The 22086-nt window shown below is 38.8% G+C and overlaps 1 protein-coding gene across 3 annotated transcripts in view; it reads right to left on the bottom strand.

The window, feature by feature from the left end:
- RMND5A (required for meiotic nuclear division 5 homolog A) overlaps positions 1-22086 on the bottom strand; it is a 63386-nt gene that overhangs the window by 23355 nt on the left and 17945 nt on the right. For all 3 annotated transcript variants that reach the window (XM_044261577.1, XM_044261578.1, XM_044261576.1), the window contains exons 2-4: positions 18984-19126; positions 2397-2531; positions 774-874 (exon numbers count right to left, since the gene is read on the bottom strand). In XM_044261577.1, the coding sequence (XP_044117512.1) occupies positions 774-874; positions 2397-2531; positions 18984-19126 (379 nt within the window). The remainder of the gene's footprint in view (positions 1-773; positions 875-2396; positions 2532-18983; positions 19127-22086) is intronic.

Here is a 22086-nt window from a genome sequence, read left to right as displayed (position 1 = left end):
GGCCAAGATCCAAATATGGCTTGCTGCCCATTTTATACACCAGATGGCCAACATGGGTTTTTTGGGTTTTGTTGTTGTTTTGTTTTGTTTTTTTACATTTTTAAAGGGCTACAAAATAAATCAAAGAAGAATATGCGGCAGAGATCCTATGTGGCTCACAAAACCCAAAATATTTACTCTGGCCTTTTACAAAAAACTCTGCCAGTACCGCAGTTTACTCAGTAATTCAAGATAATTTATAACAATAGCAAGTTCATAATGCATCATTACATTTTACAGTGACAATTAGCACAAAACTCCTTCATAACAATATTTGCGGTCTTCATGCATATCATTTAGTTCCAATAACCAATTAAGTTGTTTTTTTTAAATGCTAGCATAGAACCCCACAAAGTACGGAAGTTCAAATATCAAACTCAGACCAACCGAATGATAGTACTTCCCGTTATGATGCTAGTCTAAAGTAGTAGAATAAGCTTGGATATAGGAAACCTCTTTCCTCTCTTGGGAACTCAGATCAACTGATAAACAAAGAAAGCTCAAACCATTTTCTCCTATTTGTACATCCTCCATTCTTACTTAGTTAAAAGGGAGAAAATATTTCTCCCTTGCTTTTCTCTGAAGTCTCTGAAAGTGAGTGGTATAGATGTATGTACGTATGTACGTACGCATGTATATGTGTGTATCTCAAAATCTCAAATGTGTTTTCTAATTAGGTTTTCTTATAGAGAGTTCTCCCCAAATACTCAAAAGAAAACAAACACAGAACTTACTCCAGAGCAGGTCTCAGAACTCTGACTTTTAATGCTTCTAATATTCGATTTAACTCCACAAATGGTTCTTTCTGACTTGGGTCTACAGAAAGACCAGATTCCTGAAAAAAATAGAATGATCTTTTGTTAGCAGTAATAAGGTAAAGAGATATGGTAAAAACATATTCTAAATTATAAAATATGGGTTGAGCCATTAAAAATAATTTTTTAACATGTATTTCTATGGTACGGACTAATGACTGAGCCCTACCATCATTCTTTCCAATAGCAATAGAATCCCTATGTATTCCATACAAAGTTAAGTACGTAACCGTATGGAATAAAGCTGTGTATGACTTTGTGAGAGTAAATTCTGGGCAGTGAAACATAAACATGTACTCTTAGCCCCTTTCTGGAATACCAAAAGGTACAGCTAGATTTCTGGCTGCTGTCCTGGATCATAAGGACAGTGGACACCTAAGGAACAGCAGAGCTACAAGGAAGCTAGGGCCCTGAAAGCCTCCTGCAGCATAGCTACTATATATGCTATGAATGGCTCACCACCACCTATTTCTTTGCAAGAGAAACAAACTTTTTTTTTTTTTTTTTAAAGTCACTGGTATTTTGGGTCTTTGTTACTTATAAATAAACTTAATCCTAATTGACGTAACTCCTTTCAGGAAATTTACAAGGAAACATACAAAATTCCCATAAGGTACAGAGAAAGACCGGAGTTACTGTTTTTCTGAATTGTTTAAAACAGAAGGAGTGCCTGGCTGGCTCAGTTGGTAGAGCATTCAACTCTTGATCTTGGGGTTGTGAGTTTGAGACCCACACTGGCTATATAGAGATTACATAAAAATAAAATATTTTAAAAAAATAAAAAATAAAATAAAATAGAAAAGGCTTAAAGGTTTGGTTTACAGACTGGCTTTAAACTATTTTATCTTTATAGTCCTTCATTCTTCTAAATGGAAAACACAATAGTTCATGGTGGCTTAAAACAGAGTCTGAGGATGTCAATTTGGGACTGAATCCTAGTTCCTTCGCTAAGGAACCTGTATGGTCTTGGGCAAAGCCACTTCTCCAGACTTCAGCTTCCTTATCTACAGAATGGAAGAAATTTCTAGCAACTTCTACCTCACAGGATTGTGGTGAGGAATAAAAGCAGGGGTTGGCTTGTGGACTCAATACACGGTAGCTGTCCCCATTACGACTAGGTGATCCTGGTAAACTATTCTGAGATCCCTAAGCTCATGTCTACTAGCAATCACCTGAAGTAAATTTTAGCTTAAAACTCATTTGATACACAAAATGCTACAATTTGGGCCAGATTCTTTTCTTCTCTGCTATCCTACCCTCCCTATTTAAAAGAGGAAATGGAGAGAGTAGTATCACTTTTGACCCCTTGGTTGATGAACTGGGATCAATGTAATAGGGCAGGAATAAGGAAAAAACAATTCAAATAAGAAGTTTTAGGGCTGTCGTTTTCACCAATTAAAAAAAAAAAAAAAGACCTCCTAGTAAAATGAGGTCAGGATACTTAAAATATTAAAAATCTATCTACAGCCAGAAGAAGATTCAAAGACTCCAAGGAGCCCCGTCGTTCCTGTTTCATCTCCTCACATGCCGGCACACAGTTACCTGGCAGAGCTCTTCAGCTACATCCAGCATTCCTTGTCGAAAGAAGTGCTCCACCATCACCTCATTGAGAAGCCTCTGACTGTCTGCCTGCCAGCAGCCATCTATTCCCACACTGCTAATGTCAGAATCAAAATTCTGAAAGAAAAAAAAAAAGAAAGAAAAAAGAAAATGATTCATGAGTTGACTAGGATATATCACTTCATATGATTTTCACCCAACCTAACAGAAAGAGTGCCCTTTGTTTCACTCAAATATCCACAGTAAGGACCCAATTCAAATCATCTGCAGCCTATGAAAGAAGTTGTTTTTCCACTGCTCTTTTCTAAAACTTATCACTCTCACTGATTGATCATTGTTAGAAGAGTAAAGGAGTACATTTTCAGAGGGTATTTTGGGAAAATACATACACTGAATGATTTCTATGAATAAATTGGTTTCTACACAATACAGTAAATTTTCAGGTGTACAGTGCTACCTATAAAAACATATTCAATACAGCATTGTCTAACTGGAAAAGAGAGAAAACCCCTACGTCCAACATAGGATTAAATAATCAAGGCACAGCCCAACAACTGTCATGCCAATGTAGAGGTTGGGGGTGGGAGAATGGCCAGGTAATTAGGAGAGCAGGCTCTGAGGCTAATCTACCTGGGTTTGAATCCTGGTTCTCTAACTAGCTCTGTGATCTTGGCCAAATCAGTCAAGGTCTTTGAGACTTACCTTCCTTATCTTAAGTGGAGAAAATAACAATACCTTCCTATTATGGGCTGCATCTTAAAATTCCCATGTTGAAGTCCTAATTCCCAGTACCTCATTAAAGTAATATGAGGTCATTATGGTAGGCCCTAATCCAACAGGACTGGTATCCTTATAAAAAGAGAAAATTAGGACACAATAAGTACAGAAGAAAGACCCATGTGTTATGGACTGAATATCTATATGTAATCCCCCCGCGCGCGCACACACACACACACACACACACACACTTCAAATTCCTACACTGAAGCCCTAACCACCAATGTGGCCATATTTGGAGATGGTCTGTGAGGAGGAGATAAAGATTAAATGAAGCTATAAAGGTGCGGCCCTAATCCAGTAGTGCCCGTGCTCTTATAAGACAAGAGAAAAACACCAGAGTGTTCTCTGTCTCTCTACCCTCTAAGGACACAGTGAGAAGGCAGTCATTTATTTATAAGCCAGGAAGGAGGCTGTCTGCCCTCAATAGGAAATGAATTGGCCAGCACCTTGATCTTGGACTTCCCAACCTCCAGAACTGTGCAAAAAATAAGTTTCTATTGTTTAAACAACCTATGGTATTTTGTTTTGGCAGCTCAAACAGACTAAGACCCCATGTGAAGATACCAGAAGATGGCTATCTACCAGATAAGAAGACAGACCTCAGAAGAAATCAACCCTGCCAACACCTTGATCTTGAACTTCTAATCTCCACAGCTGTGGAGAAATAAAGGTCTCTTTAAGCCACCCAGTCTGTGGCATTTTGTTATAGCAGCCCTAGCAAATTAATATACTCCTTTATTGGTTAAATGAAATGGTAGTTGCTACTATTCTAATATTACTATTCATAAGGAAAAAGTGAGGTTCATTACTATGGATCTACTAATATGGAAAAATGGCCATGACATCTTCAGTGAAAAAAAGTTAAGTTTTACAAAATTATGACCCCATTTTTGTTTTTTTAAAAAGAGAATAACTTGCAATGGTTAGGAGAAAATCCAAAAGAATATACATTAAAGTATTAACAGAGATTATCACTGGAGATTACCACTTTCTACACAAGGAGTAAATATTTCTTTTATGATAAACTAGACTTTTTTTAAAAACACCTATGTAAAGAGTTCCAATTTGGGTAGAGTATGTAAGCACATTCCACCTTATCTGTCCCACTGAATGCAGTTATAAAATCAGGACAGAATGAAGGCAGCAGCTATTTGAGGTCATTTAAAAAGTGATTATAGCAAAACAGGAAACAACATGTGTTGGAGAGGATGTGGAGAAAGGGGAACCCTCTTACACTGTTGGTGGGAATGCAAGTTGGTGCAGCCTCTTTGGAGAACAGTGTGGAGATTCCTCAAGAAATTAAAAATAGAGCTTCCCTATGACCCTGCAATTGCACTCCTGGGTATTTACCCCAAAGACACAGATGTCGTGAAAAGAAGGGCCATCTGTACCCCAATGTTTACAGCAGCAATGGCCACAGTCGCCAAACTACGGAAAGAACCAAGATGCCCTTCAACGGATGAATGGATAAGGAAGATGTGGTCCATATACACTATGGAGTATTATGCCTCCATCAGAAAGGATGAATACCCAACTTTTGTAGCAACATGGACGGGACTGGAAGAGATTATGCTGAGTGAAATAAGTCAAGCAGAGAGAGTCAATGATCATATGGTTTCACTTATTTGTGGAGCATAACAAATAGCATGGAGAACAAGGGGCATTAGAGAGGAGTAGGGAATTTGGGTAAATTGGAAGGGGAGGTGAACCATGAGAGACTATGGACTCTGAAAAACAGTCTGAGGGGTTTGAAGTGGCGGGGGGGTGGGAGGTTGGGGTACCAGGTGGTGGGTATTATAGAGGGCACGGCTTGCATGGAGCACTGGGTGTGGTGAAAAAATAATGAATAATCTTTTTCTGAAAATAAATAAATTGAAAAAAAAAAGTGATTATAGATCTTCCTCTACTTATGATGGGGTTAAATCCTGATAAATATAATGTAAACTGAAAAAAACATAAACTGAAAATGCATTTAATATAGCTACCCTACTGAACACCCTAGCTTAGCCTAGTCTATCTTAAACATGTTCAGAATGCTTACATTAGCCTACAGTTGGGTAAAATCATCTAACACAAAACCCTTTTTACAACAAAGTACTGACTATCTCATGCAATCTATTCAATACTGTAATGAAAGTGAAAACCAGAATGGGGATACGAATATAAAATGGTTCTAAGTGTACTGGTTGTCTACCCTTGGAATCACATGGCTGACTGGGAGGTGCAGCTCAGTGCTGCTGCCCAGCATTCCCAAGAGTAACAGACACAGTACTGCCAGCCCTGAAAAAGATCAAAATTCAAAATTTCAAGTGCAGTTTCTACCAAGTGCATATCGCTTTCACACCATCATAAAAGAAAAGAAAATTGTAAGTTAAATCATCCCAAATTGGGGGCCATCTACAGTATTAAGTGAATTGGAAAGTGGGTCACAGGACTTGTGGTGAATTTACTACTTTTCTCTCTAATACCTCTCAGCCTGGATGCAATACAGCCAAAACACAGAACTAGGCACCCAGAATGTGGACAGAGAGAGTTCCAGGGGAAGCCCTCTAGTTCTAGCATGAGAAACAGGAATGGATTTCTCCTATCACCCAGAGAGGACGGGAAATCACATGGTTTTTCCCTCCATTTTCTTGCACCTCTAGCTCAATGCAGTCTGATGGTACATTAGTTTTTTATTGCAACTTAAATCAATACAATTTTATTATCTCACAGCCTGACAGATCAGAAAACCAACAGGCTCACCCCATTTCTCTGCTCCAGGTCCCAAAAAGCTGAAATCAAGGTGTCATTGACTTAGGCTCTTATCTGGAGACTACAACATGAATCTGCCTCCAGGCTCATTCGGGCTGTTGCAGAATGCAGTTCCATGCAGTTTTAAGACCAGGGTCCTTGTTTCCTAACTGGCTGTAGGGGTTGTTCTCAGCTTCTAGAAGCCACTCACATTCCCTTGCTCACGGCCCCATCTATCTTCAAAAGCCAACAACAGAGGTGACATCCCTCACACTCTGAATCTGCTTTCTCTCTACCAACCTCTACTGTTTTTAAGGGCTCCTGTAAATTATTCCAGGCTCACCTAGATAATGTCCCTATTTTAAGATCGACTGCTTAGTAACCTTAATTATACCTGCAAAGTCCCTTCAACGAAGTAACCAGTCTACTATAGCAGGCAGCCTAATAACTCAGGCACAGGGAGTTCTTCCTCTCCAATTAGAGGAGTTGTGGTCCCAAGAAGGGGAAAAAACCTCTACTGCATCTTTGCTTTCTGTCCTTCCATCACCTAGCCCCACATACAGGTATAGTCACAGTAAATGTACAGAAGAGTAGGGTAAACAAGGCCCTAGTTTTCTGGCCAAATGACCAAAAGAGTGGCCCCGGAGAACCCTAAAGTCCCAGTGCGATCACAGAGAGGGAAGAATTCAGAAAAGTGGCCCCTTTAAGTTGTTTATGAACTCCCGGGCTCACTCTCCAGTTGCACATGCATGGGCTGACCCTAAGCAACATACCAGACCCTAAAAACTGAACTAGGGGACAGAACTAGATTCCAGGTGCCAGAATGGCCACTGGTTGGCACACAAACAAGGCATTTCTGAATAGCTTGGACACTGAAACCACAACTCACAGAAGACTGATCAGAACTCGTAGCCTGAACTCAACCAGGTTAATTGTCTGCTTAAAGAGAAATATCAACATTCTCCATAGTATTTAAACAAGACCCTGAGTCTTCTAACATAATACAGGTGACCCTTGAACAATTTGGGTTTGAACACAGATCCACTGCCACAGGAATTTTTTTCCTGATGAATACACTACAGTACTGTATATGTATTTTCTCTTATGATTTTCTTAATACCATCTTCTCTTCTCTAGCTTACTTTATTCTAAGAATACAGTATATTACAAATATACAAAATATGTGTTTATCAACTGTTTGTCATCAGTAAGGTTTCCACCCAACAGTAAGTTATCAGTAGTTAAGTTTTGGGGGAGTCAAAAGTTTAATGTGGATTTTCAACTGTGCAGGGTGTTGTTCCAGGGTCAATTGTATTAAAAATGTCCAAGATACAATCCAAAATCATCCGGCAAAGAACCAAGAAAATCTCATATGCGAATAGATGGTTCAACAGACATCAATGCCAAGATGACAAAGATACTTGAAATCTTTTTTTTTTAAGATTTTATTTATTTAACTGTGAGAGAGAGAGCAAGAGCAGGAGGAGTGGGAGAGGGAGAAGCAGACTCCCTGTCTTGCAGGCAGCCTGACATGGAGCTCAATCCCAGGACTCTGGGATCATGACCGGAGCCGAAGGCAGATGCCCAACTGACTGAGCCTCCCAGGCGCCCCCATTAAACACTTTAAAGTTTTAAAACTGCTTTATAAAGGAAGAGCAAACTTTCAAACAAAAGACAGAAAGTCTGAACAAAGACAGAAGACACAGTAATCAAAAGAAAAAACTCATTGAATGGACTCAGTACAGGATGGAGGTGAAAAAGTCAGTATCAACAGAAATTATCTAATCGAAACATTAATAAAACAGACTGGAAAAAATGAACAGAGCCTCACAGACCCACAGGACAAGACATCTAACATGCATGTCATCCCAGTACCAGAAGGAAAAGAGAGAGTAATGGAGAAAAAATAAAGAATATTTCCTGAACTTAGCAAAAGACATAAGCCTACAGATTCAAGAAGCTTAGCAACTTGTAAAAGGAAAAACTCAAAGAAATCCACACCCAGACACCTCACAAGCAAACTGCTGAAAACTAAAGACAAAGAAAAAAAATCTTGCAAGTGGCTAGAGAAAAGTGATGCATTGCTTATAGAATTCTCCACAGAAACCATGGAGACTAGAAAGAAATTACTCAACATTTTTCAAGTGCTAAAAGAATGGTCCCAGAATTTTATGTCAAGTAAAAATATTCTGTACAAATGAAGATGAAATAAAAACATTCTCAGATGAAAGATGAATTTGTTGCGAGAAGACCTGCTCTCAAAGAACTGTTCTAAATTCTTCAAACGGGAAGGAAATGATACCTGAACATCAAGAGTGAAGAAAGCACAAGTCTACCTTGCGGTCTAAAAGCTTTCCCCAATCAGATACCGCATCACACCTGTCAGAATGGCTAAAATTAACAACACAAGAAACAAAGGTGTTGGCGAGGATGCAGAGAAAGGGGAACCCTCTTACACTTTTGGCGGGAATACAAACTGATGGAGCCACTCTGGAGAGCCACTGGAGGTTTTTCAAAAAGTTATAATAGAACTGCCCTACAATCCAGTAACTGCACTAGTAGGTATTTACCCAAAGGATACAAAAATACAGATTCAAAAGGGTACATGCACCCTGAGATTTATAGCAGTATTATCAACGATAGCCAAACTATGAAGAGGGCCCACGTGTGATAGATATGTGGTATATATACATAATGGACTACTACTAAGGCACCAAAAAGAATGAAATCTTGCCATTTGCAACAACATGGATGGAGCTAGAGAGAAGTCAGTCAGTCAGAAAAAGATAAATACCATATGTTCTCACTCATACGTGGACTTTAAGAAAACAGATGAACATATGGGAAGGGGGAAAAGAAAAAAAGGAGAGAGGGAAACAAGTCACTAGTGACTATTAGTGACAGAGAACAAAGTGAGGGTTGATGGAGGAAGGTGAGTGATGGGCTAGATAGGTGATGGGTATTAAAGACGTCACTTGTGATGAGAACCAGGTGTCATATGTAAGTGATAAATCACTGATTTCTACTCCAGAAATCAATAGTGCACAAATGTTAACTAATACAATTTAAATAAAATAAAGTAAAATAAAATAAAAAATAAAAGCCTTCCCTAACAAATTTTACTTTCACTCCCTAAATCTTACATTGGCATTACCCCCAATAAATTTCCTGTATTTTTTAAGCATGCAAATTTAATGAGACTAGACTGTTTAGATTTAACTGATATTACAATCCTAGGTAATCATTGCTTAACTCAAACCAAGAAACATAAGATTATTTTATAGCACATACAAAAACAGGCAGAAACTGCTAAGCACTCACCATTTACAGCTACCATAATGCAGGAGAGTTCTCCTCTCCAAAATTGAGCACATTTTTCTTTAAAGAGCTATCTACCCTTATTTTGGATGTCAAGCCAACAGCCTAAAACAAAACACATATAGTAAGACTCAGAATTACTCGGACAAAAAACAAAAATGAACAAGCAAAATTACTGTCTGAGTCTTAAATTTTTATTTACTTGCTTTTTATAGACCTCCTTCTTGGTCTAGTGGTCTAGTACTTAACCTAAAGAATATTAGTAACACAAATTCCTAGATGCTAAAGCAATAGCTTCTACACACATACTAAACAGGCTGTCTCTAGCCCTGAAAAAAATGCCACAACTGCTTGCATTAGGCTAATTTCAAATCAGATTATCAGATTCTGCCTGTTGAGAGATGACTTTATAATAGTTCACCAATGCTTCTGAATAGATTATTATATCTTTATGCCATCCATGCCCACTAGAACACTGGAAATGGAAATGGTGCTAGTACATTCGTCTTCCGGACTAGAGCAGAGGCCATAAGGGTGACGATGGCATAGACACTGTACCATATTTTCTGCCCCAGACAAATGACCCTTCAAATGAATAAATGAATGGTTATCTGAAGATGACACAATTTATAACAAACTCCAGAATCTTCCTTATTTCTCTAAATGTCTAAGTGTACCCTACAAGCAAGAATCATTCAGACTATGTAAGATTCCTCACTGCTCTATCGACCTCATTCAATTCAAACATAGCTTTCAGATTTTCACTTACTCATTCAATAATTATTCTCCAATCCCATCAACTCCCAACAAATTTATAAGTTGTTTGTTCTGCAGGAAAGAAATGAAACAACTTTGGAAGTTGTCATCTCAAGGGACAGACCATATTAAGAGACTTATTTTATTTGGCAGTATAGATTAAGTCCAAATTTTAATAGCTACCATCAGATAGTAACTGCTCAAGGAAAGAATTCCTTCAAATCTTCCCTTACTATACATTAAAAAAATTAATTTTGACTATCTGAAAATGTTAAAATATAGGAGTTTAATATTTAAAAAAATTTAAAGTCTTACTATGTTCCTCATGTACCTTTATTTCCAAAAGGTACATCCTAAGTCACTGCTACATGGGCAAGGAAAAAACTCAAACACCTTAAGCTCAGGATATCTTTACTACGTTAAATTCCATGGCTTATTCGATAGTCTTGGAAAATATAACTAAATAGGAATAAGCAACGCATTAGATGAAATTTTCTGAGCTCCCTTCTACCATTCTGGATTTCCAGTTTAAATTACCAGGGTAGAAAAATAAACTACTTTCACAGCTTATTTTCTGCTCACATGTAGTAAAAATTAAAAGTTAAAATTGTATAAAGAGGTTGAGGAAATGCAGCGTAGTGCTAGAACTCCTTTTGTTGTTCTTACTGTTGCATCAGTGCTAGGATCAGTTCCAGCTTCTGTTGCTAGGTGACCAAACTCGTTTGCATGGCTGCAGGAAATAAGCAGCATTGCAAACAAGCCAAGAAGTGGCTAATAAAAAGAAATACCTATTATTAGTACTTCTGTTTTACTGTACTTTTTTCCTTTAACATTTTTAAAGAAAAAACTTGAAAAGATGTTCTTAAATATGAAAGCAGGATTCAAGCAAGAATCAAGAGCAGAAAAGCACCCATTCAAGGGTGTGTCTGCCTGACAAGGATGTTATAGCTTAGAAAGAAATTCAAGAATACATTAATTCATACACTATCTCATGTATGTACTTTCAATGCCATTTATATTTTTGATTATTTTAAGTTTAAAAATCTGGAAGCTGAAGGGTGCCTGGGGGGGGGGTTAGCTGGTTAAGCGTCTGACTCTTGGTTTTGGCTCAGGTCGTGATCTCAGAGTCATGAGATCAAGCCCCCTCATCTGCCTGTGCTCCGTGTGCAATCTACTTGAGATTCTCTGCCTCTCCCATCTCCCAAATAAAATCTGGAAGGTGAGACAGAGAAGGAGTAAATAACTTTAATAAAACATTATGAAACTATGGAATCTAAACAGATCATCCTATCTCCTTGGCTACATCATGAACATGCTGACAAACTGGTTAGTTTGAGAACTGGCTTTGACTGTTCACCATCCAAAACGATTAACTTCTGGAATAGTTTATGAAATTGTAATTTTTTTTTTTAGTAGGCTCCATGCCCATCCTGGTGCCCATGGTGCCCAAATACAACCCTGAGATCAAGACTGAGCTGAGATCAAGAGTCGGACACTTAACTGACGAAGCCAACTGACGAGGCACCCCTGAAATTATTCTTGACCAGACAGTGGTAACAATACATGAGAAAATTCAGTATTTCTTTTAATTCTTAAGTACCAACTCTTTAAAAAAAAAAACAAAAACAAACTCCCCCACCTACTTTTGAAAGAAAATTTGTGTATGAACCCAAAAATGTGCTATTGTTGAACCTGCTAAACGTCCAGTTAATCTGGTTTGCAGTGAGGGACAGAGATAGACCACAAAGGATACTTAACAGGGAATTAAGAAACCTGGATTCTGGTTCCACTCAGTCTGGGAAAAGATACCTACTTTATATATATACATACATACTTAAGATACATCCAAAAGAGGTGTGGTTTTTTAAAAATTCCTCCCAATATTAGGATAAAATAATCAAGATTCCTCCCAAACAGTAATAAAGACAAACCACCTAACTGGGGGGGGGGAGGACAAAAAATAAGCAAGAAATTCACTAAAGGGAGAAATTCTGAGAGTAAAAAACTTGGAAAGATGCTCAATCCCAAAGATGATGATGGAAATGCAATTTAAACAACTAGCTAAATTAATCAGATGGCTGTGAAATATTCCAAAATATTTTAAGTCTGATAATACCAAATGTAGGTGAGAACTGAGAAAAGAGAACTGTTGTTTAATACATGTTTGGTAGGACAGTAATTTACTATAAGCCCTTCAGGGAAAAATTTAACAAACCTAGTAGAGCCGATTATGAGGCACATGGTCTCAAATGAAATAATCCATATTTGGGCATATACCAGCCAGTGGTGCCTTGCAAACTATGGCTGGAAAATAAATTCAGTAGTGTGTCATAATCAGCATTTGTAGATTCATTTCTAGATGGAGATGCTACCTTCTAAAACGTTCCATTCTGTCTTCTGTATGATATTCATACTCTTATGACGATTTTCAAAGTTAAAAAAGACAGGCAGGCTGTAATCTAACTACCTGTCACATTTGCATCCTTACCCCTCACAATTATTTTACATATTATTTCACATACCCTTCTGCTCTGGTCAATCTGCTGTCCCAACTGCCTCCTTATCTGAACAGATGGCAGATATTTGAGGAACTACTTTACTAATCTTCCCAAAGATGGCACATACCTCTTCCTACTCTAGATGCATAGGAGAGACATGCATGGGATGCCCAAGGGCACTCACCAGTTGTTAATTCTCTCAAGGAACTCCAGTTGAGGAAGTTTCTTCAAAGTCATAAAATCTTAAGTATTTGCTCAGTTCCTCCATCTGCTTTCTAGTTCTTTGATCAAAGTTTTCACATCTGTATCTGTAGACAATCATCCCTATCTTAGCAAGTGTTGCTAAAGACTAACTAAATATTGTACATCAAAATATCTACTGGGACTTAGCCACAGTAAGCTTTCAGTACAACTGTAGCTGAATTGGAGAACCAGGCCTTGCCATCAAATCTTCTGATTCTACATTGAAAAGAGTCTTCATTTTAGAAAACATTAAACAAAAAACATTAATGGGGCATTAAAAACAAATTCATTCATTTAAAAATCACCTGAATACAATTACACACTGTATTAGGTGGCACAACTTAATGGGTATAAGGTCCTTTTTCCCCTCTCAAACCAAACCTGACTTGGGTGTTGGATCAAGTAAGCTATTACCCCTGCTAGCCTCAGGCAAAAGTGGGCCCATACCACCTCCAGGCCCAATGGGATTCTCTGATCCTATCCTAAGATGAGACCTGATTGCAAAGGTCTAAGCTTTCTTCTGTGAACTAGACTATAATGCAAACAATTATCATTATCAACTAAAGAATGTCATTTCACTCTGCTCAGAGCAGAGTAAGAACAGCATAGGCCCAGAGCTTAGAGCTAATCATGTTGTGTAACAGATGGCAAAGAAAACAGAACTTAACTCACCTTTTCTTTTGAGAATGATCTTTAGACTGAAAAAGACAAAACCAATATTGTTTCACAAAAACTGGAGCCCGATAAAAGTGAAGAGACCCAGACAGCATCTAGCTGCTTGTATGAGTCGGGACTCTTGGTTCATACAAACAGAAATCTCCTTTGCCCAAACCCTGGATTTGAGGAAAGGCTCAGGTAACCAGGGGTAGGTATGAAGGTAGCTGAACCTCGAAGGACGTTCCCTCCCCACCTCTTGCCTCTACTTCTCTCTGAAGAATTATGTTTCCCACAACAGACCACATTCTTTCAGGGGCTACTAATCACTTCTAGGCGTACATATTCCTAGCCCTTCTTCCCATAAGAGCTCTAAAGAGAAAGATCCTAAGAGAGGACTTTGAGGTACTCACCCTGGAGCAAACAACTGTGCCCAAGCCTGGGTAGGTCAGATCATCCCCAGACCATGCAACTGTGGCCAAACCCAGTAGGTATGGAGAATGTAGCTGTTCTTAGTCCAAATCACATAATTTTAAAACAACACCTTCCATCTTGACTGCAAAGATAGGAGACCTTTACTAAATGCCTCGCAAAAATTTAGACACCTAGTCTACTGCATTTTCTTGGATTACTTGCTAGTAGTTCACAGAGAAGAGTTAGTTTGAAGATGCTTTATTTTATTCTCAGGGAATATGTTCCTGGCTTTTTATCATTGTTGTCTTTTTTATAACTTTGTTAACCATTCCTTTTCAGTAATTCTAAAAATTCAATGCTCAAAGTATATTATCAATTTCTCTGTCTATATTTCAGAACTCAACTTAGCTCTTTTTTTTAATCAGAGTGTATTTTTTATTTCTAGTCATTTCAATTTCCTTTTCCCTTCATTATCAGAAACATCTCTCTACTATATAAAGTTTTATATATTACATAAGAACAGAATTTTAGAGCTAGTATATACCTGATCTCACCCACTCTGTATCTCAGCTACTATTTAAGGCCAAATCCAACACCTTTTCTCCCATTGGTATTTTCTTCTCTTCTTATACCCCAGTCATACCTACACAAAAGGCAGTTCCAGATGGCTCACCCAGAACTATCTTAAATATTCTATATTTTGCATTTTATGGCATTACTCCATTTTTTAACAGTCAGCATTTAAACTCACCCATGTAGATGCTCCATCTACTGGCAGAAGATCAGTTTAGGCTGACGTTTTTTTAAAAACTATTTTTAACACTTATTTCCCCCCTTAAAGCACTACCAGCCCTGCAATGGCCTGATTTCCTAGTGTAGCACTCATGAGTGAGATCTTCTTCCACTGATTTACCACTTCCAAGCTGTTCACCTGGGGTATGTTACTTAATATCTAAGTCTTAAAATGGTAATAATGTACCTACAGCATGTAATATAAATATACGTACAGCACCCAGCTCAACAGTCAGAGCATGGTCAACACTCAGTGACAGCTATTATCTTCCTTCCTCTGACTTCTTCTTAGTCTAATTTCATCCTATTTAATGAGGTCACGCAAATTCACAACTGCTTATATCATTCACTCCCTTTTTCCCTAACCTCCTTTAATCAAATCCTTAGGCCTTCCATCAACCCTATTCTTGATAAGGCAGCCAATCCAAAAGAGCCAGTCCCCAAGGGTCTTTCACAGGTGTCCAGCATCTCTCAGTTGTTCAGACTCTTTCTCAGTACTACAGAAAACCACATCTCAATCTGCTGTCTGAAATCTTGCCTGTTCTTCCAAGTCAATTTTTTGGGAAGATTTTATTTATTTATTTATTTAGAGAGAGCATGTGTGTGGGCAGGGGAAAGGGCAGAGGGGGAGAAAGAGGAAGAGAGAAAGAGAGAAGCAGATTCCACATTGAGCACGACCCCAAAGATCACAACGTGAACTAAAAGCAAGAGTCGAACACTTAACTAACTGAGCCACCCCAGAGCCCCCAAAGTCAAATTTAAGATACTAACTCCACAACACTTAAAGAGCACAATGATCTTCTCTTTACTTCACAAATAAATAGAGTGAATCCCATGTGAATTTATCTCACGTTGCTTCAGAATTTTCCCAGCTCTTTCATGTACGAGTAGCATTCTTATATGACCGAACTAGACCATACTCTTCTAAAGAACATGGCCTATGTATTTTGCTTTCAACTATCCCACAACAATGTCTAAATTTAGACAGTTTAAAATCTTAGCTCTATTTACTTCAACATACACATATACGTATTTAAAGCAGTAATGATTTTATTGACTTTTCTTACTTAGGAAGAAGTAAACTCAAGAAAACTCAAAAGACTTAAACACTGAAGTAAAAGCCCTAAGCAGGAGAGAATTCTAGATGTTCTTAACATGGGAGAGAAAATTTAAAATAGGCCAACACATTGTTTTTACTAAAAATAATCTGCCACAGAACCCAATATCTAATATTATTTATTTTAAATAGTGATCATACTATGGGCCTCTGAAAACAGTCAACACATTAAGGCAGAAATCTTCAATAATTTTTTATGTTCACAAAACTAAAAGCCAGAAAGTGCCTTCGCTAACACCACAAACCTCTTTTCTGCTTACATTAAGTGATGACTAAAGAACTTTAAAACAAGCATTAAAACATTAAAGGACAAAAAAATCATTAAGCATGTCAAAAATTCACTACTGTTCCTCACTCAAAACCAGCCTCTCATAAAGGAATCACCAGCGTCTTTGCCCTTCTCTTGGCAGGGTGGGAACATAGATCCACAACAGGGTGCTGCTCACAGGCTGCTGGACAGCATTCCAGTTTATTACTCAAGTCTGTTTGTGGGACTTAAAGGCCTGGGCCACAATGGCTTCAGCTTCATCCTGTCTGCTCACATCAGCCCACAGGAGTCCACCCAGCCTGGTCACAACAGGTGGCCCTGGAAGCTTGTACAAATTTTCCAGGTCCAGACTACAAGTCAGTGGAATCTTATATGACAACAGCCTACACAGAATTCCTCAAGTATGTGAAAAGCACAGTGTCTAGGTAGTTCTAGTGGGGTAATAGCTTCCTGTTACAGCTCAGGGTAAACAGATGCTCCTACCCCAGAAAAGAGGGAGGTAGGAAGGGAGAACACACACTGAAAGATGGTAGAGAACAGAGTGAAAAGATCCAGGCTTTCTTCTGTGTCCCAGAACCATAATTCAACAAACACTTACCAGTATCAACTTAACATAGTTAACATGATTAACATGATTCATAGGATGGATCAGAAGAATCTGGAATCCAGGTCACCTAGAACCTAAACTACTTTCACAGCAACATAAAACCACACACAAAAAACTTTTTACTTAAAAAAGCCCTTATTACTTAACATGACAAAAATGTCCTCAAGAGAGAAATGAGTAAATTAAAATACATAATTAGGAACATTCACCTCAAACATAACCCCACCAAAAAAGCCAGAATATAGATTACTCATTATGCATTCCCTTGGTATCCATTCTCAAAGCACTTAAATGCTTTGTCTCAAAGATTAGCCAAAATACCTGACAACAATTATGAATATTTATAAAGACTTGCTAGATCAGGAAGACATGCTTTACAAGTCACCATTAGTTAGGTGGATAAGAGTAAAAAGAAGGTTCTAATAATCTGACAGGACAATAGGCACAATCTAGCAAATGGGGACACACGGTTACCTATCAGGGACAGAACACAAATTTGGTGAGTTGCTGGCGCCCATGCTTAGATCCTAGTGGCCAGCAGTCCACACACTTGAGATATGGCTGCTGCCATCCTCACCTCTCTCGAATCTGGGATCTCTCCTCCGATACTTTCTCTGATCAGCTGCCATGAAAACTTCAGTTCTTCCCACTATCATGGCATATTCTGGTCGTGCTGTCCCCATTCTCTGTCATTAACTACAAGCAGTCTGATGGTCAAGCAGACGCCTTCTGTTACCTCCAAGGGCTTCAATCATCAGAATCACCAGATTGCCTTGGTCACTGTCAGTCATCAAAACCTGAAGCTTCGTAGACACCACCTAGAGCAGCTGAAGGTCCCTCACCCAAAGTGACTTAAGACCCTCTCTAAAGTGCCCCACCACCATTCCACTGACCCCTTAAGCTAGTACATACCAACTGAGGCTTCCAATGCCATAGGCCCCAGAAGGCCCCAAAGCCACTTCCAAAGCTGTGTGCACTCTCTTGGGGTCACCAAACAGGCAGCACAACATCAAAGTTCTTTCAGAGAATACACAATTGCTTTCCCAACCTTTGCTAGCAAATGCCATCACTAATCCAAATATGGTGTTGCTGCTGCCAGAACTACTTCTCAAACCTCTTTTGCCAAGTTGAAACCCTCAGCATTATGGGAATGGTGAAAGCTCTCTGAAAGGTCACCACAGCTACCCAAACAATCCTTAGAGCCCCTGCCACACACAGTCTGGCTACACTGTACCTGACAAGTTAACAAAACCTCCTTAGAAGCAGATAGTTCTGCCTTAGACTGCCTCAAGTCTAGCCCTTCAAGACTACTACTCTACAGGGTAATTTCTAAAAGGTAAGCTTGGGGCGCCTGGGTGGCTCAGTGGGTTAAGCCGCTGCCTTCGGCTCAGGTCATGATCTCAGAGTCCTGGGATCGAGTCCCGCATCGGGCTCTCTGCTCAGCAGGGAGCCTGCTTCCCTCTCTCTCTCTGCCTGCCTCTCCATCTACTTGTGATTTCTCTCTGTCAAATAAATAAATAAAATCTTTTAAAAAAAAATAAATAAATAAAAGGTAAGCTTACCCATGAGTTAGACAAAGTCACCCTCTGGATTCCATGAGTTTGTTTACATAGCTACTAGTTCTCCTATATTCAAACTAAGAAGCAAATCTTAGGACTGGTTTTGCTTTTACAAAGAGCTCTCCCAAAAGTTCTTCCTACCTTCCCACAAGTTTACAATGTGTCCAAAAAAATCCATTAAAAAAGAAATCCATAAACAATTACAAATTCTCCAATGGCTGATGTAGTCAGAGGTATCACACAGTAACCTTAGGCCCTGTCTCTTAGGCTCCACTATGAACTCCAAAGGCAAAACTGGCCCAGTGCTAAAAATAACCACTTATAAGTAAACTACTAAGTCACAGATTCAAGAGATGTCACCAGAACAATCGTCCAACAGAAGTGGACTGGCCCTGCAGCTAGCAACCAACCCACTCACTCACACAGAAAGCAACAATGGAGAAAAGCAACTAGCATGTACACAGGAAGACAATAGTTAGGATGATGCAAGGCTGTTATCCTAATAACCCCACAAGAGAGATAGTCACTGCCCATGAACTATTCAGGAAGTAGGAAGTTAACTTCTGTAAACACACTCCCTCAGAGAGGTTAAAATTTCTTTGGAAATTTACTCACCTTGATACAAGGAACTGTAGTCATATAAATAAATGTTTTTATTTTTGTTTTTTTAAATAGCAAAAGATAACTTTAAGAGTAATATAATAAAACCAAATCTGAAAAAGTTAAAGCCAGGATGAAAGGACTAGCGTAAAAGAATTATTATCAAAGCAGTGCTAGGAGAAGACAGATGATGTTAAAAAAAATCCCATACAGTTCCTTCAACACCATACCTTATCAATGGCTTTTCCAACACGAGAAACACTGCTGTGGATGTCTTTGTGGTCTGAGGCCAATTTTTGAACAGTGTCCTTTATTCTCTTACAGCATTGGGTCAAAACAAGTGAAAGTGTCCCTGATAATTCAGCATCTTGGCCTATAAAAAAATAAAGAAAGAAATAAAGAGAAAGACTGGTTACTGACGAAAGCAAACCCAAAGATGGCAAATTTCAAACAGGCCATTTAGAACATGAAAGTTGGAAGAAAAGTGAAGAAAAATATCTGCTTTGAAGCAGATGGTCACATTCATAGATAACATTTTTCAAGTGAATGCTAAGAAAGTTATCTTAATTTATTTTTTGGAATAAATAAGAAAACTTTACTATGAAATAAGCCACTTTTGTAATTACCAAAATAGCACAGACGGTGAATGATACTGCCAAGGCATTTTTCAGAAAATATGTCTTACTGAATAAACTCAGTTATCCCATCCACTTAAGCTGTTCAAGTCATTCTCAATACATTTTCATTGTTATTCAATTTCCTAAAAGAGAGATTTAGTCTAAATGCTTTGTATTCTATATAAATAAGTAGAAAAGAAAACTCAACAAACTTCCATGGATACCATGTTGAAAGAGCGGACACAGCAGAAAAAGAATTAACATATCCCCATCTATAGGCACAGTGAGCCATTCTTATCAGGGTTCCCCACCACCCTAACTGGTAAGAGTGGCTCACTATTCCTAAACTGTACAATGAGGCTCATGCTGAATTCCTGCTTTCCTTTTGAGACGGAATTTTAGTACGTGCTACGCTGACGGTGCCTAAATGATCAGTCCCCAGTGAGCACCCTGAACACTGACTCTAATGAGCTTCCCTGGTAGACAACACTTCACACTTGTTACAATTTGATGCTGGAGGAATTAAATGTGCCCTGCTTGTGCGACTGACACTCTGCTGAGAGAAAACTCTTGGAAATTTTCTCCTGCTTCCTCTGCACTTTGCCGCATGAGCCTTTCCCCTTGGCCGATTTTGCTTTGTGTCCTTTTTGCTGTAGTAAATCTTAGCCATGAGTGTGACTACATGCTGATTCCTGTGCATCCTCCTAGTGATCAATGGAACATAAAGGTGGTCTTGGGGACCTTGATACACACGATAAATCAACTGAAAGTTACCAGTTTATATCATCTTTCCCAGCGCTACCTCCTCAGGAAAAGGAGAGGAGAAGAAGGTGGGAGAAGAGTGAACATTTGTTAATTACCTCATACATCTACATATCCCCACCTGTGAGCAACAGGTCTGGCTTCTGAACTACTAACTGTGATACAGCAGTGGTTCTTAAACTCAAATTTACATCAGAATCACCTGCAGGTCTAAGTTAAAACAAAGGAGTTGGACCTCCATCCCCTGTATCTAATTCAAGAGGTCTGGGATGGGGCTGAAGAATCTGAACAAGAACCACCCAAAATGACAGCAGCCCTAGAATGTCCATTCATCCAACAAATACTTATTGAGCAAGATACCTTCTGGTGAACAACACAAAATAAGTCAATTATATATAGTAGAACAAAAGAGGATATATTCTATGGGGAGGAACACTGTAAAAGAGATGGGGAGTGTATGTGAGCTGAACAATTACAATCTTAAACACAGTGGATAGGACAGACCTCACTGAGAAAGTGATATCTGAGCAGACTTGAAATAAATGAGGGAACCAGCCCCGGGGCTACTGTGGGGATGAAGGGTGGCAGAATTTGCCACTCCAAAATATGCTTCTTTGCCATAAGGACTATTTTGAACATATTATTATGAGAAACAGCAGATACAGGAAAAGTTCTAAAAACAGAGCAGAAGTCACTCTTTTGTAAGGGAAATTTACAATTATGAGGGAAATTCCATTCATAAGTCTCCCTCTCTACCCACATAGAGAAGAATGGCTCTAAATCGTAAGAAACTTATCAGTGAAGAAGGTTCAGACTTATATTTGCATAACAAAATTTACTTTTGTTTACTGTGCATTTCCTGATAAACTGGCTTCCCCACCTTTCTTTCATCTTTAGCTAAAGATAGTAGTTAAGCTTGAACTCTAAACCACTTCTTTGAGTTACTCACTTTTCTCTGAGAACCTCCCATGTTATACATAAAGTATACAAGTTAATAAACTGTTTTTCTCTTGTTAATCTGACTTTTATTACAGGGGTCTCAGTCAAGAACTCACAAGATTAAAAGAAAAAGTATTTTTCCTCCCTTTCAGGGAGAAAACGTTTCAGGCTGAGAGGATAAAAGCCCTTACAGGAATATACCAAGATTATTTAAAGAATAGCCAAAAAGCCAGTGTGGCTAAAGCAGATGTCTGGCAAAGAAAAACAGGAGGAGAAAAGTGTAAGAGATAATGGGGGTCCTGATCTTGCAGGGCCTTTCTGGCACTGTAAAGACTTTAGCTTTTATTCTGCATGAAAGGGTACCACTGCAAGGTTTTGAGCAGAGAAGGTACATAAACTGACACATTTTAGTATGGTCTTTCTGACTCAAGACAGGAATACAAGAACAGAAGCAGGAAGAGAAGTTAGGAAGCTGTGGCAGCAATCCAGATAAGAGGGCAGTGGCTCAGCCCAGGGTGTAAGATGCGGAGGTGGTAAGAAGTGCCTGGATTCTGGATATATTCTGAGGGCAAAGCCAATAGGATTTCCTGAGTATGAAGAAAGAGAAGGACTCCTAGATGATTCCAAACTTGTTTTTTTAGTTTAAGTCAAGTAGAAAGATGGAATTGTCTTAAATTAGAATGATAAAGATTAAAAGCTGAGCAGGTATGAGAGGAAGGAAGAGATAAAGGAGTTCAGTTTGGGGCTTGTTAAATTTGATATGTAAGTAGTCACTTCAGCGCACATGTGGAGTGTGTTAGCTTTATAAACCTGGAGTTCAAGAGCAAACACAGGGCTGGATATATAAATTTGTGAGTCACTGGCATGTAGGTGATGCTTCAAGCCATGAGGTGGCTGGGTGGCTCAGTCAGTTGAGCGTCCAAGTCTTTGTTTTGGCTCAGGTCATGATTTTATGGGTCCTGGGATCAAGACCCGTGTTGGGCTTCGAGCTCAGTGATGAGTCTGCTTGAGATTC

Source organism: Neovison vison, chromosome 8, assembly GCF_020171115.1.
Source record: "Neovison vison isolate M4711 chromosome 8, ASM_NN_V1, whole genome shotgun sequence".
NCBI classification, from domain to species: Eukaryota; Metazoa; Chordata; class Mammalia; order Carnivora; family Mustelidae; genus Neogale; species Neogale vison.
Note: the sequence above shows the minus strand (reverse complement) of the source record. Positions and strands in the feature narration are given on the sequence as shown.